The 13,643-nt window shown below is 39.6% G+C and overlaps 1 protein-coding gene across 3 annotated transcripts in view; it reads right to left on the reverse strand.

Moving 5' to 3' along the window:
* The window catches only part of IDE (insulin degrading enzyme), a 131,191-nt gene that overhangs the window by 55,628 nt on the left and 61,920 nt on the right, over window positions 1-13,643 (reverse strand). For all 3 annotated transcript variants that reach the window (XM_002820978.6, XM_009245626.4, XM_024253395.3), the window contains exons 5-8: window positions 12,958-13,080; window positions 2,162-2,274; window positions 840-1,002; window positions 228-320 (exon numbers count right to left, since the gene is read on the reverse strand). In XM_002820978.6, the coding sequence (XP_002821024.1) occupies window positions 228-320; window positions 840-1,002; window positions 2,162-2,274; window positions 12,958-13,080 (492 nt within the window). The remainder of the gene's footprint in view (window positions 1-227; window positions 321-839; window positions 1,003-2,161; window positions 2,275-12,957; window positions 13,081-13,643) is intronic.

Genomic DNA, 13,643 nt, shown 5'->3' on the forward strand with positions numbered 1-13,643 from the left:
AAGCCAAGTCCACATTTAACAAGTGCAACATAATGATCAGTTGTTAAGGGGGGAAGAATCATCCATGAAACAAAGGCCAAGTTACATATGAAAAATACAATGGATAAGTTGTATGAATTAAAGTGTTATAGCTTTCAACATAAAACAGATCCACAGCATGAAGAAGTTAAAAAACATCATAGAAAGTAAATTTTCATTCAAAAGTAAAAAGGTAAGTCAATACTTACATAATCCTTCCTCGGTCAAGTCCACATTAATGATAAAAAACATAAAACCTCGGGCTCCTTCCTTCTGCCCACCAACAAGAGTATTAACCCAGCCTGCAACATTCAAAGGAAATCAACATGATTGATTGCGTATGTGGCTTCCTTGAAGATAAGAAAAATTTTAAAAATTCATACTGTATGTTCCTAAGATATCAGAATGAACCTCCTGCAAAAAGATTGGGAAAAAAAAAATCAGTTCAGAAAAGCAGTTTCAGATGGTGCAGAAGTGGGGGCTTTCCTGAAGATTCCTCAAATCAATTCCCAGTCAAGAGTAGACTACTGGCTGGGCGCGGTGGCTCATGCCTGTAATCCCAGAACTTTAGGAGGCCAAGACAAGCGGATTACTTTAGACCAGGAGTGTGAGACTAGCCTAGGCAAAATGGCAAAACCCTATCTCTATCTAAAAAAGAAAAAAAAAAAAGACAACAGCATGCCAAAAACCACCATCTCACTCACTAACCCAAAATAGTCACATCTAAGAATGTTCCTTCATAGGACAATATTCAGGAGAAAATGAGAGCCAGAGTGAAAAGATGTGGTGGACACTCAGAAGCTGCTGCTCAGGAGACTTACCCTTTGATTTAAGTTCTGATAACAGACTTCCAGGACCTTCATGCCCAATGAGATGACCAAGATAATGACCAGGATTTGATTTGTAGTATTTCTGAAGGTCAGGTATGGGAAATGTCACATAGAGATTCCTAATATCTTTAATGGGTACTATTTTGTAAAGTTGCTGGAGAAAACAAATCACAGAGATTAGCTGTATACAACTCCTACTGAAGAAAATATTTCTAAACTATGAAGAATGATTTTCATGGAAGAATCCCAAATTTAAGAGCAAATCAATTGCCACAGAAAATGATACACTGACCACAAAGAAATAAATGACTCAGCACTCTCCTAGTGGAATTTCATTACAGTCGGTATATAGCCCATGTTTGACCCCCTGAACCATGCAGCTAAATATTAATGGTTTTGAATGCTTATCTTCAGGTACAGGGTAACAGCTTCAACAGTCTATTGAGACTACAGCTACCAAAACTACTTTTAGCATGTAAAGACCAGAACATACTGATATGTTTTTGGTGATTCATGATCCTAATAAATGTGAGATTGATTTTATTATCCTGACAAATGTTTAAAACCACATGGGGGCCGGGTGCGGTGGCTCACACCTATAATCCTCACACTTTGGGAGGCTGAGGGAGACAGATCACCTGAGGTCAGGAGTTCGACCTCAGCCTGGCCAACATGGTGAAACCCCATTTCTATTAAAATTACAAAAATTAGCCAGGCACGGTGGCATGCACCTATAGTTCCAGCTACTCAGGAGGCTGAGGCAGAAGAATTGCTTGAACCCGGGAAGCAGACGTTGCAGGGAGCCAAGATCGCGCCGCTGCACTCCAGCCTGGGCAACAGAGTGAGACTCCAGGTCAAAAAAACCAAAAACAGAAACAAACAAACAAAAAAAAACTACATAGGGGCTGGGTGAAGTGGCTCACGCCTGTAATCCCAGCATTTTGGGAGGCTGAGACAGGTGGGCCACTTGAGATACAGAGTTCGAGATCAGTCAAGGCAACATGGTGAAACCCTGTCTCTACTAAAAATACACAAATTAGCCAGGTGTGGTAGTGTGTGCTTGTAGTCCCAACTACTCAGAACGCTGAGGTGGGAGGATCAATTGAGCCAGGGAGGTTGAGGCTTCAGTGAGTCATGATCGCACCACTGCATTCCAGCCTGGGTGACAATGCAAGACTCTGTTTCCAAAAAAAAAAAAAAAACCACAACATAAATAATGAAACCTCCAAAAATTTTCACCTGTTCTATAGTAAACTAGGTATATATTATGTCCATAAATTAAGAAGACAAAATACCAAAATTTATGCACTTACTTTAAGATGTTCTTCTTGGAAAGGGTGTTCAGGAAATTCTGGCAATGGAACATTTTTGTTCTCTACTTCAGAAAATAACTTTACCACCAGATTAGTCAAGTCATCTAAAGATTCTACAAGAAAACAAACAAGGAATTAAGCGAATCATAACATACAACAGGGAGTGCTTAAAATCTTAGGATCTCCTGAAAAGTCTCAGTACTACTGAAAGAAAAATGTGAAAATGATTACACCTCACACCTATCTCTTTCTACTTTAAAAAATTGTTCACAAATATTATTCAAAATATTATTTCACAAATATTACAATAAAATTAAAACAAATATTAGAAACAATAATAATTAATTGCATTTGGAAAAATGACTATGATTCCCAACAGGCATATATACTGAACTACTAGCAGAGTATAACATTCACCTTATACATAGATAGAGAATTGCCTTCTATGGTATAAAATTATCTTTTGTGCCTTTAAATGTGAGTATTTGTATTTTATTTATAAAATATGCCTATTTTTGCTTCAGTTTTTTGACATGTATGAAGGACTCCAAAATGCACATTTTATGTGTGTGTGTGTGTATGATATTAGCAAAATTCTACTTTTGGAAGTATAACAAGAAATGAGTTAGGTCTTTGAGAAGAGGGCACAGCAGTCATAGGATGGACTAAAGAACAGCTTGCTTTTTATTTTATACCTTTCTGTGTGGAATTAAATTTTTTCCATTTGTACAAATTACTATTATCCTAAAAAGAAAGCAGTGTAAAAAAAAAAACAAAAACCTATCTTTTTTTTTTTTTTTTGAGGCAAGGTATTGCTCTGTTGCACAGGCTGGAGTGCAGTGGCACAATCCCAGCTACCTGCAACCTCTGCCTCCCAGGTTCAAGTGGTTCTCATGCTTCAGCCTCCCCAGTAGCTGGGATCACAGGCGTGCGCCACCACACCCTGTTAGTTTTTTGTATTTTTAATAGAGACAGGGTTTCACCATGTTGCCCAGGCTGGTCTCAAACTCCTGAGCTCAAGTGATCTGCTTACCTCAGCCTCCCAAAGTGCTGGAATTACAGATGTGAGCCTCCATGCCCGGCCAAAACCTATCTTTTTATAAACAAGATAACCTCTCATCTTGATTCTGTCTCCTCAAAAATAGGTTATTAATAAATGGTATAAACATTCATAACCTGTTACTGTCAGTAAGCATTTGAATCAAATAAGAATCTTGTGGTGGCAGCCAAGATGGCCAAATAGGAACAGCTCCGGTCTACAGCTCCCAGTGTGAGCGACGCAGAAGACGGGTGATTTCTGCATTTCCATCTGAGGTACCAGGTTCATTTCACTAGGGAGTGCCAGACAGTAGGTGCAGGACAGTGGGTGCAGCGCACCGTGTGCGAGCCAAAGCAGGGCGAGGCATTGCCTCACTCGGGAAGCACAAGGGGTCAGGCAGTTCCCTTTCCTAGTCAAAGAAAGGGGTGACAGACGGCACCTGGAAAATCGGGTCACTCCCACCCTAATACTGTGCTTTTCCGACGGGCTTAAAAAACGGCGCACCAGGAGATTATATCCCGCACCTGGCTCGGAGGGTCCTACGCCCACGGAGTCTCGCTGATTGCTAGCACAGCAGTCTGAGATCAAACTGCAAGGCGGCAGCGAGGCTGGGGGAGGGGCGCCCGCCATTGCCCAGGCTTGCTTAGGTAAACAAAGCAGCTGGGAAGCTCGAACTGGGTGGAGCCCACCACAGCTCAAGGAGGCCTGCCTGCCTCTGTAGGCTCCACCTCTGGGGGCAGGGCACAGACAAACAAAAAGACAGCAGTAACCTCTGCAGACTTAAATGTCCCTGTCTGACAGCTTTGAAGAGAGCAGCATGCAGCTGGAGATCTGAGAACGGGCAGACTGCCTCCTCAAGTGGGTCCCTGACCCCTGACCCCCGAGCAGCCTAACTGGGAGGCACCCCCCAGTAGGGGCAGACTGACACCTCACACAGCCAGGTATTCCTCTGAGACAAAACTTCCAGAGGAAAGATCAGACAGCAGCATTCGCGGTTCACGAAAATCAGCTATTCTGCAGCCACTGCTGCTGATACCCAGGCAAACAGGGTCTAGAGTGGACCTCTAGCAAACTCCAACAGACCTGCAGCTGAGGGTCCTGTCTATTAGAAGGAAAACTAACAAACAGAAAGGACATCCACACCAAAAACCCATCTGTACATCACCATCATCAAAGACCAAAAGTAGATAAAACCACAAATACGGGGAAAAAACAGAGCAGAAAAACTGGAAACTCTAAAAAGCAGAGCACCTCTCCTCCTCCAAAGGAACGCAGTTCCTCACCAGCAACGGAACAAAGCTGGACAGAGAATGACTTTGACGAGTTGAGAGAAGGCTTCAGACGATCAAACTACTATGAGCTACAGGAGGCAATTCAAACCAAAGGCAAAGAAGTTAAAAACTTTGAAAAAAATTTAGACGAATGTATAACTAGAATAACCAATACAGAGAAGTCCTTAAAGGAGGTGATGGAGCTGAAAGCCAAGGCTCGAGAACTACGTGAAGAATGCAGAAGCCTCAGGAGCCGATGCGATCAACTGGAAGAAACAGTATCAGTGATGGAAGATGAAATGAATGAAATGAAGCGAGAAGGGAAGTTTAGAGAAAAAAGAATAAAAAGAAATGAACAAAGCCTCCAAGAAATATGGGACTATGTGAAAAGACCAAATCTATGTCTGATTGGTGTACCTGAAAGTGACGGGGAGAATGGAACCAAGTTGGAAAACACTCTGCAGGATATTATCCAGGAGAACTTCCCCAATCTAGCAAGGCAGGCCAACATTCAGATTCAGGAAATACAGAGAACGCCACAAAGATACTCCTCGAGAAGAGCAACTCCAAGACACATAACTGTCAGATTCACCAAAGTTGAAATGAAGGAAAAAATGCTAAGGGCAGCCAGAGAGAAAGGTCGGGTTACCCTCAAAGGGAAGCCCATCAGACTAACAGCGGATCTCTGGGCAGAAACTCTACAAGCCAGAAGAGAGTGGGGGCCAATAGTCAACATTCTTAAAGAAAAGAATTTTGAACCCAGAATTTCATATCCAGCCAAACTAAGCTTCATAAGTGAAGGAGAAATAAAATACTTTACAGACAAGCAAATGCTGAGAGATTTTGTCACCACCAGACCTTGCCTAAAAGAGCTCCTGAAGGAAGCACTAAACATGGAAAGGAACAACCGGTACCACCCACTGCAAAATCATGCCAAATTGTAAAGACCATTGAGGCTAGGAAGAAACTGCATCAACTAACGAGCAAAATAACCAGTGAACATCATAATGACAGGATCAAATTCACACATAATAATATTAACTTTAAATGTAAATGGACTAAATGCTGCAATTAAAAGACACAGACTGGCAAATTGGATAAAGAGTCAAGACCCATCAGTGTGCTGTATTCAGGAAACCCATCTCACGTGCAGAGACACACATAGGCTCAAAATAAAAGGATGGAGGAAGATCTACCAAGCAAATGGAAAACAAAAAAAGGCAGGGCTTGCAATCCTAGTCTCTGATAAAACAGACTTTAAACAAACAAAGATCAAAAGAGACAAAGAAGGCCATTACATAATGGTAAAGGGATCAATTCAACAAGAAGAGCTAACTATCCTAAACATATATGCACCCAATACAGGAACACCCAGATTCATAAAGCAAGTCCTGAGTGACCTACAAAGAGACTTAGACTCCCACACAGTAATAATGGGAGACTTTAACACCCCACTGTCAACATTAGACAGATCAACGAGACAGAAAGTTAACAAGGATACCCAGGAATTGAACTCAGCTCTGCACCAAGTGGACCTAATAGACATCTACAGAACTCTCCACCCCAAATCAACAGAATATACATTTTTTTCAGCACCACATCACACCTATTCCAAAATTGACCACATAGTTGGAAGTAAAGCACTCCTCAGCAAATGTAAAAGAACAGAAATTATAACAAACTGTTTCTCAGACCACAGTGCAATCAAACTACAACTCAGGATTAAGAAACTCCCTCAAAACTGCTCAACTACATGGAAACTGAACAACCTGCTCCTGAATGACTACTGGGTACATAACGAAATGAAGGCAGAAATAAAGATGTTCTTTGAAACCAATGAGAACAAAGACACAACATACCAGAATCTCTGGGACACATTCAAAGCAACGTGTAGAGGGAAATTTATAGCACTAAATGCCCACAAGAGAAAGCAGGAAAGATCCAAAATTAACACCCTAACATCACAATTGAAAGAACCAGAAAAGCAAGAGCAAACACATTCAAAAGCTAGCAGAAGGCAAGAAATAACTAAAATCAGAGCAGAACTGAAGGCAATAGAGACACAAAAAACCCTTCAAAAAATTAATGAATCCAGGAGCTGGTTTTTTGAAGGGATCAACAAAATTGATAGACCGCTAGCAAGACTAATAAAGAAGAAAAGAGAGAAGAATCAAACAGACGCAATAAAAAATGATAAAGGGGATATCACCACTGATCCCACAGAAATACAAACTACCATCAGAGAATACTACAAACACCTCTATGCAAATAAACTAGAAAATCTAGAAGAAATGGATAAATTCCTCGACACATACACCCTCCCAAGACTAAACCAGGAAGAAGTTGAATCTCTGAATAGACCAATAACAGGCTCTGAAATTGTGGCAATAATCAACAGCTTACCAACCAAAAAGAGTCCAGGACCAGATGGATTCACAGCCGAATTCTACCAGAGGTATAAGGAGGAACTGGTACCATTCCTTCTGAAATTATTCCAATCAAAAGAAAAAGAGGGAATCCTCCCTAACTCATTTTATGAGGCCAGCATCATCCTGATACCAAAGCCGGGCAGAGACACAACCAAAAAAGAGAATTTTAGACCAATATCCTTGATGAACATCGATGCAAAAATCCTCAATAAAATACTAGCAAACCGAATCCAGCAGCACATCAAAAAGCTTATCCACCATGATCAAGTGGGCTTCATCCCTGGGATGCAAGGCTGGTTCAATATACGCAAATCAATAAATGTAATCCAGCATATAAACAGAACCAAAGACAAAAACCACATGATTATCTCAATAGATGCAGAAAAGGCCTTTGACAAAATTCAACAACGCTTCATGCTAAAAACTCTCAATAAATTAGGTATTGATGAGACGTATCTCAAAATAATAAGAGCTATCTACGACAAACCCACAGCCAATATCATACTGAATGGGCAAAAACTGGAAGCATTCCCTTTGAAAACTGGCACAAGACAGGGATGCCCTCTCCCACCACTCCTATTCAACATAGTGTTGGAAGTTCTGGCCAGGGCAATTAGGCAGGAGAAGGAAATCAAGGGTATTCAATTAGGAAAAGAGGAAGTCAAATTGTCCCTGTTTGCAGATGACATGATTGTATATCTAGAAAACCCCATTGTCTCAGCTCAAAATCTCCTTGAGCTGAGAAGCAACTTCAGCAAAGTCTCAGGATACAAAATCAATGTACAAAAATCACAAGCATTCTTATACACCAATAACAGACAAACAGAGAGCCAAATCATGAGTGAACTCCCATTCACAACTGCTTCAAAGAGAATAAAATACCTAGGAATCCAACTTACAAGGGACGTGAAGGACCTCTTCAAGGAGAACTACAAACCACTGCTCAATGAAATAAAAGAGGATACAAACAAATGGAAGAACATTCCATGCTCATGGGTAGGAAGACTCAATATCATGAAAATGGCCATACTGCCCAAGGCAATTTACAGATTCAATGCCATCCCCATCAAGCTACCAATGACTTTCTTCACATAATTGGAAAAAACTACTTTAAAGTTCATATGGAACCAAAAAAGAGCCCGCATCGCCAAGTCAATCCTAAGCCAAAAGAACAAAGCTGGAGGCATCATGCTACCTGACTTCAAACTATACTACAAGGCTACAGTAACCAAAACAGCACGGTTCTGGTACCAAAACAGAGATATAGATCAATGGAACAGAACAGAGCCCTCAGAAATAACGCCGCATATCTACAACTATCTGATCTTTGACAAACCTGAGAAAAACAAGCAATGGGGAAAGGATTCCCTATTTAATAAATGGTGCTGGGAAAACTGGCTAGCCATATGTAGAAAGCTGAAACTGGATCCCTTCCTTACACCTTATACAAAAATTAATTCAAGATGGATTAAAGACTTAAACATTAGACCTAAAACCATAAAAACCCTAGAAGAAAACCTAGGCATTACCATTCAGGACATAGGCATGGGCAAGGACTTCATGTCTAAAACACCAAAAGCAATGGCAACAAAAGCCAAAATTGACAAATGGGATCTAATTAAACTAAAGAGCTTCTGCACAGCAAAAGAAACTACCATCAGAGTGAACAGGCAACCTGAAAAATGGGAGAAAATTTTCGCAACCTACTCATTTGACAAAGGGCTAATATCCAGAATCTACAAAGAACTCAAACAAATTTACAAGAAAAAAACAAACAACCCCATCAAAAAGTGGGCGAAGGACATGAACAGACACTTCTCAAAAGAAGACATTTATGCAGCCAAAAACACATGAAAAAATGCTCACCATCACTGGCCATCAGAGAAATGCAAATCAAAACCACAATGAGATACCATCTCACACCAGTTAGAATGGCAATCATTAAAAAGTCAGGAAATAACAGGTGCTGGAGAGGATGTGGAGAAATAGGAACACTTTTACACTGTTATTGGGACTGTAAACTAGTTCAACCATTGCGGAAGGCAGTGTGGCGATTCCTCAGGGATCTAGAACTAGAAATACCATTTGACCCAACCATCCCATTACTGGGTATATACCCAAAGGACTATAAATCATGCTGCTATAAAGACACATGCACACGTATGTTTATTGTGGCACTATTCACAATAGCAAAGACTTGGAACAAACCCAAATGTCCAACAATGATAGACTGGATTAAGAAAATGTGGCACATATACACCATGGAATACTATGCAGCCATAAAAAATGATGAGTTCATGTCCTTTGTAGGGACATGGATGAAACTGGAAATCATCATTCTCAGTAAACTATCGCAAGGACAAAAAACCAAACACCGCATGTTCTCACTCATAGGTGGGAATTGAACAATGAGAACACATGGACACAGGAAGGGGAACATCACACTCTGGGGACTGTTGTGGGGTGAGGGGAGGGGGGAGGGATAGCATTAGGAGATATACCTAATGCTAAATGACGAGTTAATGGGTGCAGCACACCAGCATGGCACATGTATACATATGTAACTAACCTGCACATTGTGCACATGTACCCTAAAACTTAAAGTATAATAATAATAAATATATATATATTAAAAAAAAATAAGAATCTTGCCTTGATATTCTATGACCCATTTGGAACTTTTCCATGAATTATCCAGAGTACTAAATGACTATTTGAGAGCTGCCTTTATATGGTGTAAAATTCTCTTTTGTGCCTTTAAGTGTAGGCATTTGCATTTTATTTATAAAATATACCTACTTTGCTTCAAATTTTTAACATGCATGAAGGACTCCAAAATGTCCAGAGCCAAATAAAAGACAGACCAGTGGCTGCTTGTTATATGACAAGTGAATTTAGGAATGGATAGGGAATATTGTAGCAAGAGATGTCAGAGACATCTTTTTTTTCAGATGGGACGTATGACTTGAAACAAGGTGAGCAGTCAAGAAAGGTTTGTGGGCCTGCAGTACTGGTGACAGCAACACCCTGAGCAAGGTTCTACCAGGTGTATCTTTCCTCTTGCATATTTCTACCCTAAAAGCATAAATTCACAGTGTCACTTTTTAAAGGTAAGGGAGCTAAACACTATTGCACAGTCTGTCTACCCCACTAAACTGTGAGCTCCCCAGAGATCAGGGAACTGAGTCCCACTCACCTTCATATCATCAAGGTTTGGCAACCTCAGTGTCTGTGCTTGATGATTACCTATGTGGCAAGTGTTCAGACAATTAGTGCTTCCACAACTAGAGAGACAGCTCCAGGCAAGAACAGAAAAACTTTTTGTTCCCTGGTGACAGAGATCCTTCCACATGGTTACTCTTCCTCTCTCCTCCCGTCAAAAGAAGGAGTGGATTATCTTTTAATCCTCCAAGAGATCCAGTTTCCTCCTCATACCTCTATACGTAAAGACATCTCTCTTGGGTTCAGCACAGGAAGTCAGTCACAATGGGAGAGTGATGTGTATGGATCAGGGAACTGAGACACTTTTAGATTCTGATTCTGTCATTTCCACTAAACCAAGAACATTCTGAGGACAGGGATCAGGTTTGATTCATCTATTGCCATTGTTACTTGCCCATTAAATGTTTACTGAAATCATGTGTTTAATCTCAAATATAACACAGATTAAAAAAAAAACAAACCCAGCTTTGGCACCTATTCCCAGGACTGGGTTCTAAACAGCAAGTGATATTTTAACATTCTAAACCCACCTACCTGAAGCAAGCACGTAGCATTACAGAGTATGCTTTTTTTTAATTGTCCTCTCTCCCTGAATCCATTTTACATCCTGGTTCTTGCTACCAACTTAAAAAATAGTTTATTTTCTAACTATAAAAGTAACATTTGCCAATAGCAGAAAACTTAGAAACAAAAGCTAGATTATGGTAACAAAAGTTACCATAATTTCATGATTATAAAGATGCTAGAGCGGCTACTACCATTTGTGGAGCATTTGCTATGTGCCATGCACCTTGCTAAACACTTAGTATTATCTCAATTAAACCTCACAACAGGTACAAGGTACCACCCACCACTTTACAAATGTGAAAACTGAAGTTTGAAAAACCTAAGTAAGTTTGTTAGCTCACAGCCACACAGCTAAGTAAGTGGTATATTTGGAATGAAAAGCCAGGTTGTTGGACTGTAGAATGTGAGTTCTTAATTACTATACATTATTAAATTTCTAGTACATGCTTTTCCATTTTGTCTTTTACCTACACCATATATGGTATATTAGAGTTTTTGGTGTTTTTTGTTGTTGTTTGTTTGTTTTTTTGAGACGGAGTCTCACTCTGTTGCCCAGGCTGGAGTGCAGTGGCACAATCTTGGCTCACTGCAGCCTCCACCTCCCAGGTTCAAGCGATTCTCCTGCCTCAGCCTCCCAAGTAGCTGGGATTACAGGTGCCTGCCACCATGCCCGGTTAATTTTTATATTTTTAGTAGAGATGGGGTTTCGCCATATTGGCCGGGCTGGTCTCAAACTCCAGACCACAAGTGATCCACCTGCCTCGGCCTTCCGAAGTGCTGGAATTACAGGTGTGAGCCACTGCGCCTGGACCCTATTAGAGTTTTTAAAAATTTTGTGGGGGGAATATGTCTTGGAATTTTTAATAAATCCCAAAATGGGACCATATAGCACATGTTTTTGTAAACAGCTTTTGTTTTCTCTTTAATACATTAAGAACATTTAAAAAATTATAATATATTCTTATATATGATATACATATATTAATTAAAAATGTTTAGTTATAATTATATATGCATATATAAGAATATATATTCATATATATGAGAATATATTAAGAATATCTTCCCATGGTATTAAAATGCTGTCATAAAACTGTTTATTCATTCAATATATATTTACCTATGATGTGCCAAGCATGAGCCCAGGTACTGAGGACAAAGCAGTGAACAAAACAAAGTTTCTATTCTCAAGTAATTTACACTTTGGTAGGGTGGACAACAAAAACACACAAATATTTAATACCTGAGGTATTAATAAATACTATAAAGAAAAAGCAGGTAAGATGGAAAGTAGAATAAGAAATGCTATTTTTCTATAAGACATTCTATTTGCAATTATAAAATCAGTATTTAGCCAATGTCCTATTAACATTTAGATTTCTAAATTTTTGCTAATATATACTATCCTGACAGAAACATCCTTTTATATCTCCTATTTGAACTCTGATTATTTCCTAAGATTACATTTTTAAAAGTAAAAATGCATATTTACTTTTAAGATTGATATTGTTAAACTGCCCTCCAGAAAGACTAGAGCAATTGATACCAACATTACCAATACAAAAAAGCAATACCATCGGCAGTGGGTATTACTTAAAAACAAAACTGTGATAATTTAACAGCAGGAAACAATGTTAGTAGTTAATCTGCATTTTAAAAATCAAACCGTTGTTTACATTCCAAATGGTTTCCCAAGTTTATCGTCATCTGCTTTTTTTTTTCCAGTTTTTTGAATTGTTATAAGGTCAAATCTGCCAATCTTTGTCCTTTTTGTGTGTTTTTTTTTTAATATGGGATCTCTCTCTGCCACCCAGGCTGGAGTGCAGTGGTGTGGTGATCACAGCCTTTAACTGCAGCCTTTAACTCCTGGGCTCAAGCGATCTTCCTCCTTCAGCCTCCCTAGCAGCTAGGACTACAGGTGCAGACTACCACCTGTAGTCTTAAAAAATTTAAAAAAATTTGTTTTGGTAGAGACAGGATCTTACTATGTTGCCCAGGCTGGGCTTGCCTTGCTTTTATATGCTTAGAGCACCTATTACTGTAGTAATTTGTATTTTTTTTTTCAGATCTCCACTTAAACTTCTTTTGGGAACACAATGATTTAAACATAAAAATCCCCACCTATGTATTCTCTAACAAGTAGATCATTTTCAAAAGATGCTGAGCAAATAAGCAGCTCTATCTTATATCCATCTTCTAACACTGTGAAAAAGCCAACATGAAAAACTTACATTATCCAATTCTATAAAAAATTGTAAGGGTTCTTACCTCGACCTAAAACACAAACAGCCATTAAGTTGGATGAATAGTAAGCAGAATGGAATTTCAGTAGCTCTTGTCTTACATCAATGCCTTCTTGGTTTGGTCTAGTCTCCAGAGTGTATTTGTTACCTGGAAGGGAAGAAAAGGCATTTCTTAGAAAAAGCAAAATATGTGGACTTTTAAAGTTTTGTAATTATCACTGATATTTCTTAAGATGAACTTTAAAAATAGAGTTCTAATACACATAATAACTCAAATTTATTTGAATGTTAAGTGAATAAACAGGATAATAGAGTACAAACCAGCAACATTTTAAACTATAGTCATCTCTACGGAATTAAAAGTGTCTTTTTTTTTTTTCTGAGACAGAGTCTTGCTCTGTCGCCCAGGCTGCAGTACAGTGGTGTGATCTCAGCTCACGGCAAGCTCCGCCTCCCGGGTTCACGCCATTCTCCTGCCTCAGCCTCCTGAGTAGCTGGGACTACAGACGCCCACCACCATACCTGGCTAATTTTTTGTATTTTTAGTAGAGATGGGGTTTCACTGTGTTAGCCAGGCTGGTCTCGATCTCCTGACCTCGTGATCCGCCCGCCTCAGCCTCCCAAAGTGCTGGGATTACAGGCGTGAGCAACCGCGCACCCGCCATTTTTTTTTTTTTTTTTTTTTTTTTTGCGACGGAATTTCGCTTTTAT

The sequence above is a fragment of the Pongo abelii genome, chromosome 8 (assembly GCF_028885655.2).
Source record: "Pongo abelii isolate AG06213 chromosome 8, NHGRI_mPonAbe1-v2.0_pri, whole genome shotgun sequence".
NCBI classification, from domain to species: Eukaryota; Metazoa; Chordata; class Mammalia; order Primates; family Hominidae; genus Pongo; species Pongo abelii.